The sequence below is a fragment of the Procambarus clarkii genome, chromosome 35 (genome assembly GCF_040958095.1).
Source record: "Procambarus clarkii isolate CNS0578487 chromosome 35, FALCON_Pclarkii_2.0, whole genome shotgun sequence".
Taxonomy (NCBI): Eukaryota; Metazoa; Arthropoda; class Malacostraca; order Decapoda; family Cambaridae; genus Procambarus; species Procambarus clarkii.
Genome location: NC_091184.1, coordinates 32887707 through 32904777, shown reverse-complemented (window position 1 = coordinate 32904777; position 17071 = coordinate 32887707). Strand labels below are relative to the sequence as shown.

Below are 17071 nucleotides of genomic sequence, written 5' to 3'. Positions count from 1 at the left end.
AATATTGCAATTGCTTCACTAAAAAAAAACTTTACACAGTATTGTGCTTCATAAGTAGAAATACACTACACATTCTATGTATTTTTTCCTAATTATAATTTTATCTTACAAAAATAAAATTGAACAATTAATGAATTTCAATTACTTATGAATAAGCAAGTTAAAAAAAAACAAATACTAAAATTGCTGTATACTGTAATAAATTTTCATAATTTGTTCACAATGTTTTTCACTTTATTTTCTATACAAAAATTATGAGCCTTTTATAAGGTGTCCAAAATTTTACCAAAATATTACAATATAAAGTCGAACTTCCTTCCATAAGTAATTAAATCATTTCACTATCTTTAAAAGAAATACATTGCATAATTTTAATCTACAAAAATTAATTATGGATGTTAATTTATTTTCAGTAAACTCCAGTCATCGGTTTAAATTGTTTATCAGAATGGGTAATTATGTTCTGCAATTCAACATATAATATTTTATTTATACTTAAGATGCCAACCATCAGAATTAGTATATAGTAATATACTTTATACTTCTGTATAAACATTTCTATATCCATAGTATAATGACATTAAATGATAATACAGTATTACAGAAAGTAAACATCTACCTGTAGCATGAATAGCAATAAAGATGCTTCAGGTATGAAATTTATATAAATTTGTTTTGGACACCTCAAATATTATAGTGTGAATTTTATTTTTGTTACCATTTTAAAACATTTAAATATGCATACATTTTTACAAGTTTTCTATGACTTGCGGTTAAAGAACCTCATAATAGCGTCGAGGCAGTCGTCAGACACCCACCGCTCAACCAGACGTTCGCATTCAGCTGCATTCACCTGATGACAAAAAGGTGCCACAAAATGTAGTGAAAAACTGTTAAAAGTTAATTTAACATTTTACTAACATAATAACAATGAAAAGAAAATACTGTACATTTCTGCTTAGATGAAATAATTGGGACCCCACCACCTGTTTCATTCTGTGTTCATGTTTTAACACATTAAAACCCTTTAGTATTACAGCTGTATCATTGAATAATTGAATAAAGTTTTAACAACAGTATTTGATTCTGACATCAATTTGGCATTCCTAAAGCTTGTCAATGTTTCTTCATGCAGTTGCTTATTTTGAGGTGGTCTGCCTTTCTGGTCCTTTGTCTTCTGGACGTGGGTTGATCTAGAATCCCCAGGCTCCCTCTACTTCTAAAAAAGTGGACCAGATTCAGCTAGTGGTCTCCAGTAAGTACTTATGATTCACAAGGGCCTGGTGGGACTTAATAGGCTTGGAGCTAACCAGATGGCTAGCTCAGCGTGTCAGAATAGCTCTCCTCAAAAAGTATTATAAACATACATTTGCCTGCTCACCATGGCTCATTTTTCGACACATTTGTTCCTGATATTTTGAATTTTCAATTAATATATCATCAGATCTACTTTTGACTATACTCAAGAGTACTACCTGAAAATCAGTACAGTTTAACAGTGTACAGTATTTGTTGAGTTGATTTTAGTGACTTTTTACTTATAATCTATAAGGGCTTATATGCTCTCAGCATTTTGTGCTAAATTAAAGTTGGTAAGAAAAATATTAAATATGAAAATAGGGAAAACAGTTCAGTAAAAAGGCATTAACAATGAAAATTAATGCATAGGACAAGGTGGCAGTGAAAGTAGACAACATAAAGGAAGGAGTGAACAATGAAGAAAGGGAGGAGAGGATAGTGTGGAGGAGGCAGAAGACAACAATGAGGGAAAGGATAAGTGCAACAAAGACAGGGCAACTGGAAGGAGAACAACAAAGAGAACAATGAGGAGGTGGGAGGCAAGGTGATGGTGGCAGTCAACAAAGACGACGAGGGGGCAGCGACAGACAACAGAGATGACGAGGGGGCAGCGACTGACAACAGAGACGACGAGGGGGCAGCGACAGACAACAAAGAGGACAAGGAGGCAGCAGCAGACGACAAGGGGGCATCGGCAGACAACAAAGAGGACGAAGGGTCAGTGTCAGAAGAAAAGGAGGACAAAGTGGCGAGAGTGGAGAATGACAATGGGGAAGGTTTTTCTTTAGTTTAATTTTTCTTCACAAACTAGGGGGTAGTGGAGCAAGGGAGGGGAAAATATAAATTTACCATAAAAATTCCACACCCTTAACCAACTGGTTTTCCAATACACAAAGAACAAATATTACCTTATGAAGAGTATCCTTCTCCAAATCTCGTGTCAGGGCTTTAGAGTAGACAAGGGACTTTATAGGAAGCTTAGCATAGGCTTGTAGTTTGGGCCAAACTTCATTCTGGAAACTGTCCTCAGGGAAACACATCGGTCACTAAACCAATGTTATAGGCCTCCTGTGCTGTGATCTGTGGATTTCACATAACAATTAGTAAATTATGTACAGTACATACTGTTACGACCCTGGGTTCCTCAGTTGGAAACCAGAGGTCAAATTGAGCTAAATAAACTACTTTATATTATTTGATGCGCTTGTCGATGTGTGTCTGTTTGTATCTTCCCTGCCAGACATAAGATGATTCTTGTTTCTCACAGAGCATTTAAAGACTGAGCTTATGGTTGATTATTAATTAATAAAATAGGCATCAACTATGTTTACAAATGATTAGAAAGTATTAGTAAAGTAGATCTGAGTAAACTGGGATATAGGGCTGCTGTACGATTAGCTGAGTAGTCGGCCGCCAGCGAGTCAGCCCGGGAGTTCTGGGACTGGGGGCCTGAAGCGGCCTTCTCTGGCTGGCATCGTGGTGTAAACATCTCTGCATCCCTCTCCCCTTCCTCCTGCTTCTCTCCCTTACCTTATTCTGTGTCTAGTTTACCAAGATAAGTAATGTGCTGTATTCTCATTTTCTGGCATAAGTGTGTAGTAATGTGTATAATATTAATGTGTATTAATTAATTAGGGATCACTAGTGTTTATATTGCTAAGTAACTAAGGGTGTCCCAGTGGAACCACTGTGAGCTCCCGTAATACCAGTAAGCTACCTAGAGTCCTTGCTAGTGTCCCTTGCCTAGTAGACTTTACCCTAGCTTGTGCTAGTTGTAAAACCTTGTATCCTGCTTATGTGGACCAAGGCCTTTAACGTAAGATAGTGTGGTAAAGTAGTTATTGTTGTGAATGTATATGGGGGATTGTTAAGAGGGTTTAATAAGTTAGTTAGTTTTAAAGGAGTATCCATTCTTCCTATGTAGGAGATCAATGATCTACCTCTAAGCTGACATTTTCAGAAAGCCACTATAAGTATTACTGTTGTATATGTTAATTGGGGGCCGGGCCTTTAAGATCTCCATTACTTGGGATACATCTTGATTCCTAACTGCTGACCCTACTCCATAATACTAGACCCCCACATAGCAGACCAATAATTCTTAACACATACATAAAAGACAGTCTTTTTAGTTGTATTTAAATTAGTTCAGAAACAGTGTTTCCATGAGTCAAAATCAAGGATTTTTGACAATTTTGTTTTAAAATTGTACAGTGTATGTATACATAGGTATGATTGTGTGTCTGTATAATTAATTTCCTAACATATTAGTGCTTAACACATGTTCAGCAAAATTGGTGCTTTTATCACTAAACACTAAACAATTGGTTTGCAATGCAACTCCCATTGAAAACACAAACACTGGCCATGTCTGAAGGAGAAGGTAAGGTTAGGGAATTATCTGGAGAAAGTACTACGCCTTTATGATTATACAGCAAGTGGTAGGGATATGAGGACAATGTTTTGAGATAGGATGAAGAAAAGGAATGGTGCCCAACCACTTGGATGGCCTGGAATCAAATGCCACCCTGCAAGAAGTGAGACCATCACTACCATCCAGTCCAAGTGGTTGAGCAACTGTAGTAGTAGTAATCACAGACCTTCTTGTTGAAGAGGAGCATCTCTGCAGCTTTCCCTGGACCCATAATCTTTGGGAACAAGTATGAAGAGCAGCCTTCAGGAGACTGCCCAAGTGCACTGAATGGAGTGTTGAAAGTTGCCTGATGAGTAATATTGGATTAGCTGTGACTATAAACTCTGAAACACCTAAAACTTAGATTTATGTACAGTACAGTATATTATTTTAAAAGACTACCAAATATGAACCTTAAAAATTATGAAATAAAGCAGCACATTAACATTTCCCTTCATTAATATTATCATGAATGCAATAGAAATACAGTACAGCTACTTGTCAAAGAATCGAGACTAGCCCAAGGCAAAGTCAAAAGACTTCTTCACCAATGTTTAAACATGTGCCCCACATCGCACAATAGATGGCCAATTTGTGCATCTATTAAGTATTAGACCTATTAGCTTTAGTTGACATTGGAAGCAATACCATGATTGAAGTAATGGAGTCCCTATTTCTATTATGTTCTTCACACCACAGAACTAATTTTGGTTGTCTTGTATTTTCCTGACCTCCAATTTGAACTTTTAAGTGAAAATTGGTTTTGCCATTATGTATTAATTTGGTTTCTGCTTATACCAGTTTATCTTTTATCCCTCCTTACTCACCTCCTTACAATTAGCAATTACTTACAATTACAATTAGGTATTTATGTTTCCTAGATCTAATAGAAAGAGGGCAGGCATGAAGAAAAAATTTGCCAACTTAAATTTTCTTCCTATAGATATGGATCATCACCCTTATAACATATAGCATATATTCCAAGACTTTGCAAACTTATGTACTGCACATTATTTTTGCATTTCTAACTCTTATACAAACACACAAACTCACCTTGTCTGAAGCATAAACAGCATCAAACAGCGCCATGATCGTGACAGAGACTTCCAATTGCAGGGACCATTAACAACAGCTATTAGGGGCTTTGGGAAATCAATAAAAGCAGACACAAACCTGGAAAATCATATACAGTATGTGTATATTAAGTAAAATAATAGTTGAAAAATTAAAACATTAAAGTGTACTGGCAAAACGCTTTGATATTAAAAGCATTAACACGTTAACATAAATAAGATCGATACTTTGTGTAAGAACACACTACAGTGTATTTTAAATTCACGAGAAACCAAATGGTTCTCTTAACTCCAAAGGAACAGAGTACTGTATAAAACCAATATGCTGTGGATAAAAAAAAATGAGAAGCTGAACAATATACTTAAGAGAGTATCAACAGGAAACAAGTAGATGTTCACCTATACAACTACACCATTTAACACTTTCGCGCTTTAGATTAGAGATAACTCGTCGCCGTTTTTTCTTACGATTCCGCATAACAGCCTACTTTTCTCGTCCATCGAAAAAATATTTCTATAAATTCCATTTTTTAACCGAAATGGATGGGGATACTTTTGTTTTGTAGAGAATTTATTTGCGAATTTTTTGTTACCATAATGAATATTATATCACAAACTTCTATGAGTAAAAAAAAAATACACAAAGTATGTTTGGGGGTGTGGCGAGCGTGTGGCAGTGGGTTCCGTTTAGCCGTTGATATATCCAACACGTGGGAAATATTTGTATGTGTTATGTATATGTCTGTGTAGGGAATTTTACTGCGATCACTGTCATACAAATTATAAAATGTTTCAACAAGTATAAACATGACAAACATCAAACGAACGAAAACAATGCGTTCGTTTCTGCCGCGAACGCATACTGAGCGACGTGGTTCTATATTTGGCGCTTCTCTTACACATGCTTTGTACAAATGTTATACAGTTCATCTTATAGAAAATTTTATTGCGAACACATTGGTATAAAAAAGAAATACGTACATAGAAAAGTAGGGTCAGGAAACGTATAAACTTTCCAAGCATGATTTCCCCCCTGTGTTTTCGCCAGTGCGCTCGCGGCTAACTACTCTCCACTTCACACTCTCTTGCGGGTGGGCAATTACCTATATTAAACATTCATATGCATATGTCCGTGTAGAGAATTTTATTGCGATTCCAATGATACCAAAATTAGCGATGTAGGACAACTGTAGGCTTCGCAACCATTAAGAGAGTGGAAACATTTTGTTGCTGTTTGGCGCTCTCGGCGAGTGATCTGCATAGTTTTTTATTTGGTGTTGATACTCCTTATGCTTGGACGGCATTTTATAGGTATGCTCTTATAGACAATTTCATTGCGAACACAGTGATACCAAATTTAAATACGTGCGCCTTCAATTGTTGTCAGGACAGTCAAAAGAGTGTACACTTTTTCAGTCTTACCGCATAGGCGCGCGAAGTGCCGAAAGCATCTGGGGTATTGTTTTTTTTTGAGCGCCGAGAGCGCGAAAGTGTTAAGTGTATAGCTACAATTAGTGTCCCGATGGTAACAAAAGTACATAGCTGGCCAGAAGTAAAGGAGACCCCAATTTGCAAGATATTGCAGTTACCAAGCTTCAGAGTGTAGCGGTGTTATGACCCAGCCTAACAAGTTTACACTATATACAGTATGCTGAGCTCATACCTGTAATTGTTAATTACAGTTAATAGTCCCACACCTGCTTAACCGATAGGTGCCCCCATGCCCGCCTTTTACCAACAGGTGCCCCCATGCCCGCCTTTTACCGACAGGTGCCCCCACGCCCGCCTTTTACCGACAGGTGCCCCCACACCCGCCTTTTACCGACAGGTGCCCCCACGCCCGCCTTTTACCGACAGGTGCCCCCACCCGCCTTTTACCGACAGGTGCCCCCACACCCGCCTTTTACCGACAGGTGCCCCATGCCTGCTTTTTACCGACAGGTGTATGTTAAACATGAAGATTCATCCCAATTCTTACCGCTCCAGCAGAACTCCACCTTCCTTGGAAGCATTGTGCATATTGCTAGGATCAACATTGGCAAAATTGGAAAGATCATTCCCTGAGCAATAGTAGTCCCCAGACCCTGTGATTGCTGTAATCGTAGTGTTGGGATCTTCTGCGGCTTCTTTCAGAGCAGCCATCCACTCTTCATACATCTACAAACAAGATATTTTGTTCTAAAGATAACATGGACAAAAACGACTAGCTTAGGGACTTTTAAGTTACTAAAAATATTTGTATATGCAATACACTCATTATTATATACAGTAACATGAGAGAAACATACAAGGACACACACAAACACGGAGGATAAGGCTTACTTCTGGAGTGAGTGCATTTTTCTTGGATGGGCGATTAAGGGTTATTGTACGAAGACGATTATCACAAGATACCAGGAGTGTTTTATATTTTTGACCAGAGTCTACCTGTGATGCTGTAGTCTCTTCCTGAAAATTATACAAAATTAGTAATACTATTCTCTGCCGTATCATTAGAAACACATTTCCTAATCACCACATCATTTCTAAACTTTAACTATCACAACTTTTCATAATACTGCTTGGTAGTATAGAACTTTACATTTTATTTCAAATCTAGATGGGTCATTTTAGTACATAGATATCTCGAGTGAAATAATAATAATGATAAATATTGGTCTTCCATAAGTTTTCCATTTATATACTCAAAATTAAACAATCCTCCTTTCCACCTAGTTTTGCATATAAACTTCAATGTGTAAGTACAGTAATGTTAAGTACAAAATTACTAAAAAAAAATTAAACCTTGCTATTTTTCACCATCAAGATCAAATTGTAACAGCACAACAACCAAGAAAGATATACAGTTCTTAAGGAAATGTTTCTTATGTTGGTGTTCTTTGCTCTTTACGGTGTGATGATAATTCCTAGCTACACCAAATGCTTATAAAAATTCAACATATGCCACTCCAATTTACAAGTACAGTACCTATGCTTTACATAAAGGCACTACAATTGATTACAACAATGATTTATTTACTTAAAATTTCTTTACAATAACATTTTTTAAATAAATAGCTCTTCAATTTATCCCAATCTTACATAATCTTATGCAAAACAAATTTAAGTACCTCTTCTTTCACAAGTGAATTGACTAGTTCAATATAGGCTTTCTGAGCATCCTCTTTACTTATAGTGCCAAGTGCATTCCAAGCATCCCACTTAGCACGCGCTACAAACTCCATCATCCCTGGGCGCTTGCTTGTCACAGCACCAGATGTGGACTGCTTGAACAGTGCGTATATCTTCAATTTTGCATCATTACCTACAAGGGAATGCTATATAAAGAAGTGGTCCCACACAAGTGCTACACAGCCATATACAGGTCTCATACAGGTAAATGTTATATTTAATGTCTCCAATAATTTAAACAATGGTACTGTACTTAAACTTTTCACACAACACTAAGGATTTAACAACTTCAGTCCTTATGAAAACTCATAAAATACCTACCAGGATCTTCCTTTAATGAACCAAGCCGGGCTTTGGCTTCCTCAAACTGTGCACTAAGTCCACTCATGAGCCTAACCTGTGGCACGATGCCCCATGCTGGGGCCTTATTAATTGGTGCCTTCAGAAGAGCATGAATACCATATCTGAAAAATAAGCTTGAAAGAATAAACATTCTTGGCCAAAAGCTATCACATTAATACATAGAAGGATTGTATCCCAAGCTTCTTATTTCAGAAAATGCATTCAGTTTTATGTAATACAGGGGTACCTCAGTTTTTGTAGTTAATCCATTCCCACAGACATTACGAATGCTGAAAAATACAAATACAGAGACAAATTTTCCCATAAGAAATAATGTAAATTGAATTAATCCGTTCCACACCCCAAAAATATTAACTAAAAACATACATTTTATACAGAAAACTACTCATAGTGCCTTACCTTTATGGAGGACTCTTGTTGACATATGGAAGACGATGAGGAGGGGGGGGGGGGGAGTAGGAGGAGAGGTGTTAGTGTTTGGAAGGGAAGTCCCCTTCCATTATAACATCAAGCAGCGATGACATGAGAGGTCCTTGACCTCTCTCTTACGTTTGACAGGCATACCACTAGGACCTGGTTGTGGCTCACTGCTCTCTTGTCTGACTAAGAATCTGTCTATAGACACTTGTTTTTCCCTATGTTTTAATACTTATCTGTAGTCAGACATCACATTGTCTCACTATGAATGATTTCTTGTTTTCCTCTATCGTCATCCTCACAACTATTTTCTTAGGTTGAACATTACTTGGAACCAATGGCATGATATATAATAAGAACGTTTATGTTCAGAAACCAAAAAAGCGCAAAAACAATTAAATTCTTCACAAAGAATTTAAGCACGATCACTAGGCGGGAGACACTGGTAGTCTGAAGAGCGACATGTGCTCGTTCAGTCCATACGTGTATCAACAAACTTGAGCACCAAGGCAAACTACGAGTACCGAGTCAAATTTTTCGAAGAAATTGAGCTCGAGAATCGAAAAATACGAAAATGGGCACTCAAAAACCGAGGTTCCACTGTACTAAAGTCCACATAAAAAGCAATTTTCTGAGCAGTACATTGGATTGGTCCTGAAGCAAGAATAGGACCTATCAAAGTATGTCAACAGTCTACCTTAAAACCAAGGAGAACTTTTAAAACTGTCCCTGCTTGTGGAAAACTCCACTCACCATATCCATATCATTATCTAAGGAATGCAATATTTCCACATTATATCAATAAATTACCTCAGAATCATATCTACTGATGGTCTACCCCTTAGACTATTAACTGTTAACAGCTGACATACCCCCATGTGCTCAAGAAAAAAAATTGTTCTGAAAATTGTTTTTCTTATGACATTGTTAATTAGCCTTCAGGAAGCACAAAAATCCAATTAAAAAGTCTCTAGCTCTTGTGGTTTAGCTGTAGTGGCCTGGAGAAGTTGCATATTTTTAGGTAAAATGAGATGAAGTGCCGCATGGTAATAACTTTGTTGATATATTTTAATTGTTTCAATTTATTTAGTTTTTTCATGCTAACAGATTGTATTTGTGTGTCAAAGGTACTATTATGTATAACTTTGAAAATATAAGTATGTATGGATATACGAGTACTGTATTGATATACACAGCCACATACGTACTTTTTCAAAATAATATATGTATACATATATTATAAGCCTAAATCTTAAAATTGCACATGGCACACATTTTGCCTCAAATATATACATAGTAATCACTCATTTGCTGTTGCTAAAAGTTTAGTGTTTCCTCTATGGTTGCCCTAATGTTCAGACATTGGATGGTGATGTTGCCAAGCAATGGTCATTATTTTCTTACTAGGGCCCTAGAAGGAAAGAAAGGGACTCAGGATTTTTTTCAAGATGGGGAGGGGTTACTAGAGCCCTGAGGAAACTGATGTGAACCCCATGTAGCCGGGGGACTTTTAAATCTTGCATGGTACTCCTAAACATCAAATGATGTCTTGAGTAACTGTCGATAAATTGTGCAAGACGTATGATGTTTTGCACAGTTTAATGGTTAAAGATCATCTGTATCTACATCAGAAGCCTTCATGACACTTTGGTCATGTGTACCACTGGGCTCAATGCATGTTATCTTCTTGAGGTTATGTTGAGATGATTTCGGGGCTTAGCGTCCCCGCGGCCCGGTCCTTGACCTCACCCCCAGGAAGTAGCCTGTAGCAGCTGTAACTCCCAGGTTACTGCTGAGTAACAGAGGCATCAGGGTGAAAGAAACGCTGCCCGTTTGTTTCCGCCTCCACTGGGAATCAACCCCAGAACCTCAGGACTACGAACCCGAAGTGCTGTCCCTGAAAACACAAATCGAAACTGTCTCTATTTTCCGCTTATTACAACTTGTAATAAAGTTATTACATCTTGGCTTAACGTGTTTATGACATATTAGAATGTTGTTACAACTTGCTATATTGGTTGCTATAACTGGTTAGGTGTTAAAACTTGTTTGAACGTTGCACCAACGTCGTAGTTTCGGTGTGTATTTGGCGGGGTCCACTCAGCTGTTGGGCTCCTGTGACTATGTCCATGTAATATAAAAAATCTAGAAGCTTCCAGGATAAAAAAAAATATTGTTGGAATGAAATAATAGCTTCCAGTGATGTATTTTCAAAATCCTTAATAAATGACATTGTATTATCAAGTACTGTACTGTCAATAATCTTTAAATCCACTATGTGTTTATCTTGTGTTATAACTTCATCACAATAATCAGTCTAAATAATGAAAATAATCAACTTATAATCATTGTTGGCACCTTTGCTAGAGTGAAGGAGGACGCTGCCAGTGGGGAGAAGTGCCCAGGACCAGAGTGGGGAAAAAGTGCCCAGGATTTTAAACATCAAAGTGGTGTTGATAACATTTTTAATGGACATTACCTGAAATACTACTTATCTAATCACCAGTGATAATTCCCTAGATACTTGAGAAATCCATGATCTATAATCTGATCTGTGATTTGACCATAAGAACTCTTTTCAAGAGGAGTGAGGTCTAGCTCGGGTGTTAGGAGTCTCGCCACATTCCCTCCATTGTGACCTCATCCTAGCAACTGCTTCAAGAAGCCATCCCACAGCAAAAGCTACCAGGGATATAACCAACATCAAGGCTGCCATATCCCCATCAAAATATAGAGCTTTGTTTCAACAGGAGAAACATCATCTGACAACTTGCCAGATTAAGCTCCGGTTCTCAATTTCAGGATAACTTAATAATTGTTTTACAGCATAGATTGGCCAATAGTTTGCTTTATGACATTAATACATCCGTATATAAATTGAGTCGTTAGGCAGCGAGGCAATGCCTCACCAATTAGTGAGTTGATTTACTTCTTCAGTGACTGAACCTCTGTTATGGCTGAATATAAATATAAATCTGAATGTCTATAATCTTGTATATCTAATTCTTTAGTATAACTCATCATACATTTAATTGCCATATCCATTAATCTTAATTTATCAAATTAGTTTATTTTATTGCATAGAATATTTTCTTTGCATTATGCTTTATGCTTGTATTATACAACTACTTTGTTGAGAGTATCAGAACAATTGATAGTTGGCTGTTACAATAATTCTAGAGCTAGGTTAAATTATGTACCTAGTTCAGATTTTTTTATAATAAACCATACCAGAGTTTACAGTTATAAAACGGTTAATTATCATATCCTTGTATAAAATACAAGCTAAATGTGTTGAAATACCTGCAGGTATTAATGGGTAATGGGCTCCTACAGTCCATTACCTGTAGCCCATTACTAACAGTATCATTACCAGTATAGCTACAGCCCATTACCAGTATAGCTACAGCCCATTACCAGTATCAAGGACACAGAGAAACTGGACTTACAGCCTAAACATAGGACCTCTGCCCTTAGATAAGAATTTGCATGTTTTATTTTTGCATTTTAATTAATTATATTCAGTACTTAATTTTCAAGGCCTATGTAATTCTCTTTATCAACATAATCTCAGTATTTTTTCACACTCCCTGCCTGGTCATACTGGTACAGTACTAGGGAACCATTGGAGAGATCTCAATCTAGCTCAAAAGGTGGACAAACTCATTATATGAAAATGGTAAAAAAGCCTTTTCTGGCATAATTTAGCAATGCAAAGACTGCCAAGCTGTGCTCTAGTTAATTGTCGAACAACCTGGCCATCCAGCCCCAACCTTCTTGAAATTGACCAAAATCCGAGATAAGAAAAACTCACCCTCAAACATTGGGGAAACAGAGAAGAGAGGAATGGGAGAAAACAAGTTTACTGCTCAGAGAAATATTTTTCCTATGCATTTAAAGCTTTATTGCTGAGCTATTCCACTCAATTGCTCCCTTAGGCAGTTGTCAGCAGAAGTCACCATAACTTCAATGAAGATATGGTGACTTGAGCTGTCAGGTGATATAAATAGCAGCTGCTTGGGAAGAAGTGGCAGGAAAAACAACAGTTTGTTCCATAGAGCACCTTTCCCAACTAGAGGAAAAAGAGGTGAGATGTGGGAGGCAAGCTTTCAAAACTGTGGACATCAAAGCCCATCTCCCCCCCCCCCCCAAAGCAGACATCTATGCAGGACACAACTAAGAGCCTCATGGAAGACCAATCACAGGAATTGTGCTCCAGGAGAAGCCCATGACTGCCTTAGTCATAACGCTGAGATATACGAGAACTAAACCACACACCAGAAGATGAGGAGACGACAACGTTTCGGTCTGTCCTGGACCATCATCACAATCGACTTGATAAGTCGATTATCAATCGATAATTCAGGATGGACCAAAACATCATCATCTCGTCTTCTGGGTTGTGGTTTAGATCTAGTATCTTCAAGACACATTGTTGTGACTCAATGTCTGCACTCAGATACAAGAGCCTTACTGAGTAGAATGATGATACTGGGACTGACAATCCATGAATGCCTCCAGACAAGATCCTACACGAGGTCAGATGCCACCTGCTCCCCAGAAAAAAAGTTAAAAGTTTCATCCTAGAATCATACACACAAAGATTAGTAGAAAGCTCAAAGTTGGTTGAAGACAAAAGGGCTGGTCCCCCTGTATGAGGAGAATGGCTAAAGGATGAATTGAAGTACAGTTGGCATTATTCTCAACTCTCAATCAGGGATCCCATGTTCAATGCCTGGGTTGGGACAGAAATAATTGGGCACATTTCCTTTCACCAAATGCCTCTGTTCACAGAGCCCAGTAGGCTCAGGAATCTGTACACCAGTTGAGCAGCAGGACCAGAGCCAAAACTCAACCCCCACATGCACAACTAGGTAAGTACATATCTGTAAATAGGTGCCCTCAGGTAAATTCAGGCAAATATAATAATAATAATAATAATAATAATTTATTTGTAAGAAGGTACAATGGGTTGGTGAGATTACATATGATTGGTATTTTTACATTCATGCAAAGCCACTAACACGCATAGCATTTTGGACAGGTCCTTAATTTAACATGTCAAATCAAATAAAATGTTTATTCACGTAAAAGCACATACATACAAGATGAGTTACAAACATAATGTTGGATTTCTAGATAGAGCTAGTACATACAAAGCCTAAAGTCATTAATACGCAATATAAGGTTTTTATATCAACAAATAACTTCAAGCAGATGACGAGTCACAATAACGTGGCTGAAGAATGTTGACCAAACCACACACTAGAAGATGAGAAGACGACAACCTTTCGTTCCGTCCTGGACCATTATCAAGTCGATTGTGAAGGCGAATCGTCGTCGTCTTATCAACTTCTAGCGAGTGGTTTGGTCAACAAATAGCTACAACGCAAGTTGACAGAGGTGATTACACTGGTAAAGATATGTCTTAAGTACAGTACTGTACAAATATTGGGGAAGTGGGTAGGACAAGATACAGTGCGAGGTTGACCTCACAAGGTAAGAAACTTTGAAGATAAAATTAGGTACTTTTTGGTTTTACTTTTGAACAGGGCATAGGTTGGACAATTTTTTTAATTCATCAGGGGAGTGAGTTCCAAAGACTGAGTCCTTTTATTTGCATCAAGTGTTTGCACAGATTTAGTCTGACTCTGGGGATCAAAATCGAATCAAAATGTTTATTCCGGTAAATGTTCATACATAGAAGATGTTACAAACATAATGTTGGATTTATAGATTGAGCTAGTACATACAATACCTAAAGCCACTAATATGGGATATCAAAGATATATTTATTTCTGGTGTGGTGCTCATGGGTTCTATTACATGTATCAAGGAGAAGTTTCAGATCAAGATTAGCATTTAGGAACAAGGTTTTGCACATGTAGATAGTGTTCCGAACTATAATGAAATCTGACCCAAGTAGCAATTGGGTCAACCAATGTGTTGCGTTTCCACAATGGGGTTGCCTAAGTTAAAATTGGCAAACGTCGATTTTAATGTTCAAAATTTTCCCATAGATATGAAGTCCCCATGGCACAGTGATAAAACACTGAATTGATTTAACCTAACCAAACCTAACATTAATAAACCTTTGGATTTTTGGTTTAATAAGTTATCAAGAGCCCCAACAATATTCTTTGGGTGTTCACCGATTTTAACTTGGGCGACCATTGTGGAGACGCAACACATGGGTTAACCCAATTGACAGTCTGGTCAGATTCTAACAAGGGTTCAACCATATACATAACTAGATTTTGGGTACAAGAATTACATAAACAATTTTCATATATAACTCCAGAAAAGTGTTGTACTTTCTCCATTACGAGTCGAACATCAATAATGACCCGATACAATCAATGATCACTTGTATTGAGCCAACGTACTCTAGGAACAACTTATGCCCAATTGTTATTAAGTGCAGCAAGAGGACTAGGCTGTATACCCCCATGACACCTGTACCCTGACGACAGTATATACCAGAATATATATATATATACCCCCTCTACATGCAACTCATCCTCTTAAGATAACGTCGCTTTTTGTTCGTATGCACTCTATTGCCAAAAATAGACATAATTTGAAATGAAATTGGCTCACAAAAATGATGAATAAATTTTTTTTTTCCTGTTCCGTACTCAAGACTCCGGCTTACTCAGTTAGGTTAGGAGAGGAAACTTTCAATTAACAGTTTTCATGACGTTTTGAAACCTTAGGGGAGAACTTCTTGCCCTCCTAACCCTACCAGAGGACCCTTAACTTGTTGTTTTGGATAAAAAAAAAAAAAAAAGTCCAAAATTTATTTTCAAATTCCATTTTCGGCCATATGGGCAGGACAAGTTGATCATCGAATAGCTGTGCCAATTAGTGCCTTTAGGCACAGTATATACACTGGCTCTATCTACAGATCCAAGATCCATCTTGTAACTCAATTTGTAGTTATGTACTTTCCTCCAAATAAACTAGTGAACATTATCATTACAAACCTGCAGACACCGACATGTCGGGCTAAATATCTCACACCAGCCATGACCTCCTCTCTCAAAGTTTACCACTTCACGTAAATGAATAATAAGCGTATTGCTGTGTTGTATGTATAGAGTAGAGCAGCGTATTGTGGTAGTGCATATATATAGAGTAGAGCAGTGTATTGTGGTGATGTATGTATAGAGTAGAGCGCCTAGCAACAGCCGTCCGGCCTCGGTGCTGGGAGGAGCCGGCTGGGTATGATGACGCTGGCCACCGCTATTAAAATAAATAAATAAATGTTTATTCAGGTAAAGTACATACATACAAGAGGTTTTACAAAAATTGATAGATTTATAGATAGAGCTAGTACATACAATGCCTAAAGCCACTATTACGCAAAGCGTTTCGGGCATTTATTAGCCATATTAGCCCAGCCATATTTATTTTATTTATTTATTTATATACAAGAAGGTACATTGGGTTTGTGAGAATACATAGCATAGTATTTACAATCTTGTAAAGCCACTAGTACGTGCAGCGTTTCGGGCAGGGCCGGATTCAGGAAGGTACTTACGAAGGTTTTTCCTCTTAGCTAAGAACGTTTTCCTTCTTAGCACCTTCGTGGCGGCTACGTCCATATTCAAGTAACTACACTAAGTGGAAAAAGTTCATTCCGGGATTTAAGTGTGGTTTCGACCACTCGTAGCGTTACGTAAACTGGATATAAGTCATTTTTTCTCTACTACATAACACTGGGATCGATTTATGATATTGGAACATGACCAAAATATTATAGCTGGTGAATCTAGTGAAGAGGAGTCCCTCGTGTTAGTTATATATGCATTCTCTGCTTGAAACTTGAAGTAAATATGTGTTTGATGATAGTAGAATTAGTTTTATAATAGCAAGATATTATACCAGTAGTTATTAAGTAAATAAACACTGGTGAACATGAAATATGAGAGAAGGTGATGAGCCCTGCCTGATGGGATCATTTACTATCACCAAATGCCCCTGTTCACCTAGTAGTAAGGGTATACCTTAGCTATACATACCCATTTCTAATTTATTTAGTTTGGTTTTATTTTGAAATTAAATCTGGGTGAGACATAAAATAAAAATATGCTGCACAAATGATGTTAGGTAAGGAAAAGGGTAAAAATGTCAAAAACTTTATTCATTGAATACTTAAATCATGTTGACCATGGATCATTAAGATCTCATGTTGATATGTAATAGTCATATTTCTTTTGAACTGCTAATCCATGCTAATCATTCATTAAATTGTGCATTATGTCTCAATTTTTCACTTCCTTGGATATACTGTACAGTACAAAAAGATAGGATAAAAATAAACCAGTAATAT

At 37.3% G+C, this 17071-nt stretch overlaps 1 protein-coding gene across 1 annotated transcript; it reads right to left on the bottom strand.

The window, feature by feature from the left end:
* Positions 1–610: 610 nt before the first annotated feature.
* Positions 611–15913, bottom strand: LOC123768391 (enoyl-CoA delta isomerase 2). The gene is given in 11 exon segments (XM_045758864.2): positions 611–853; positions 2208–2333; positions 2335–2379; positions 3900–4019; positions 4766–4819; positions 4822–4885; positions 6764–6942; positions 7108–7233; positions 7896–8089; positions 8278–8420; positions 15723–15913. Coding segments are annotated over 11 exon segments (1188 nt in total). The 5' UTR covers positions 15767–15913; the 3' UTR covers positions 611–760.
* Positions 15914–17071: the final 1158 nt, after the last annotated feature.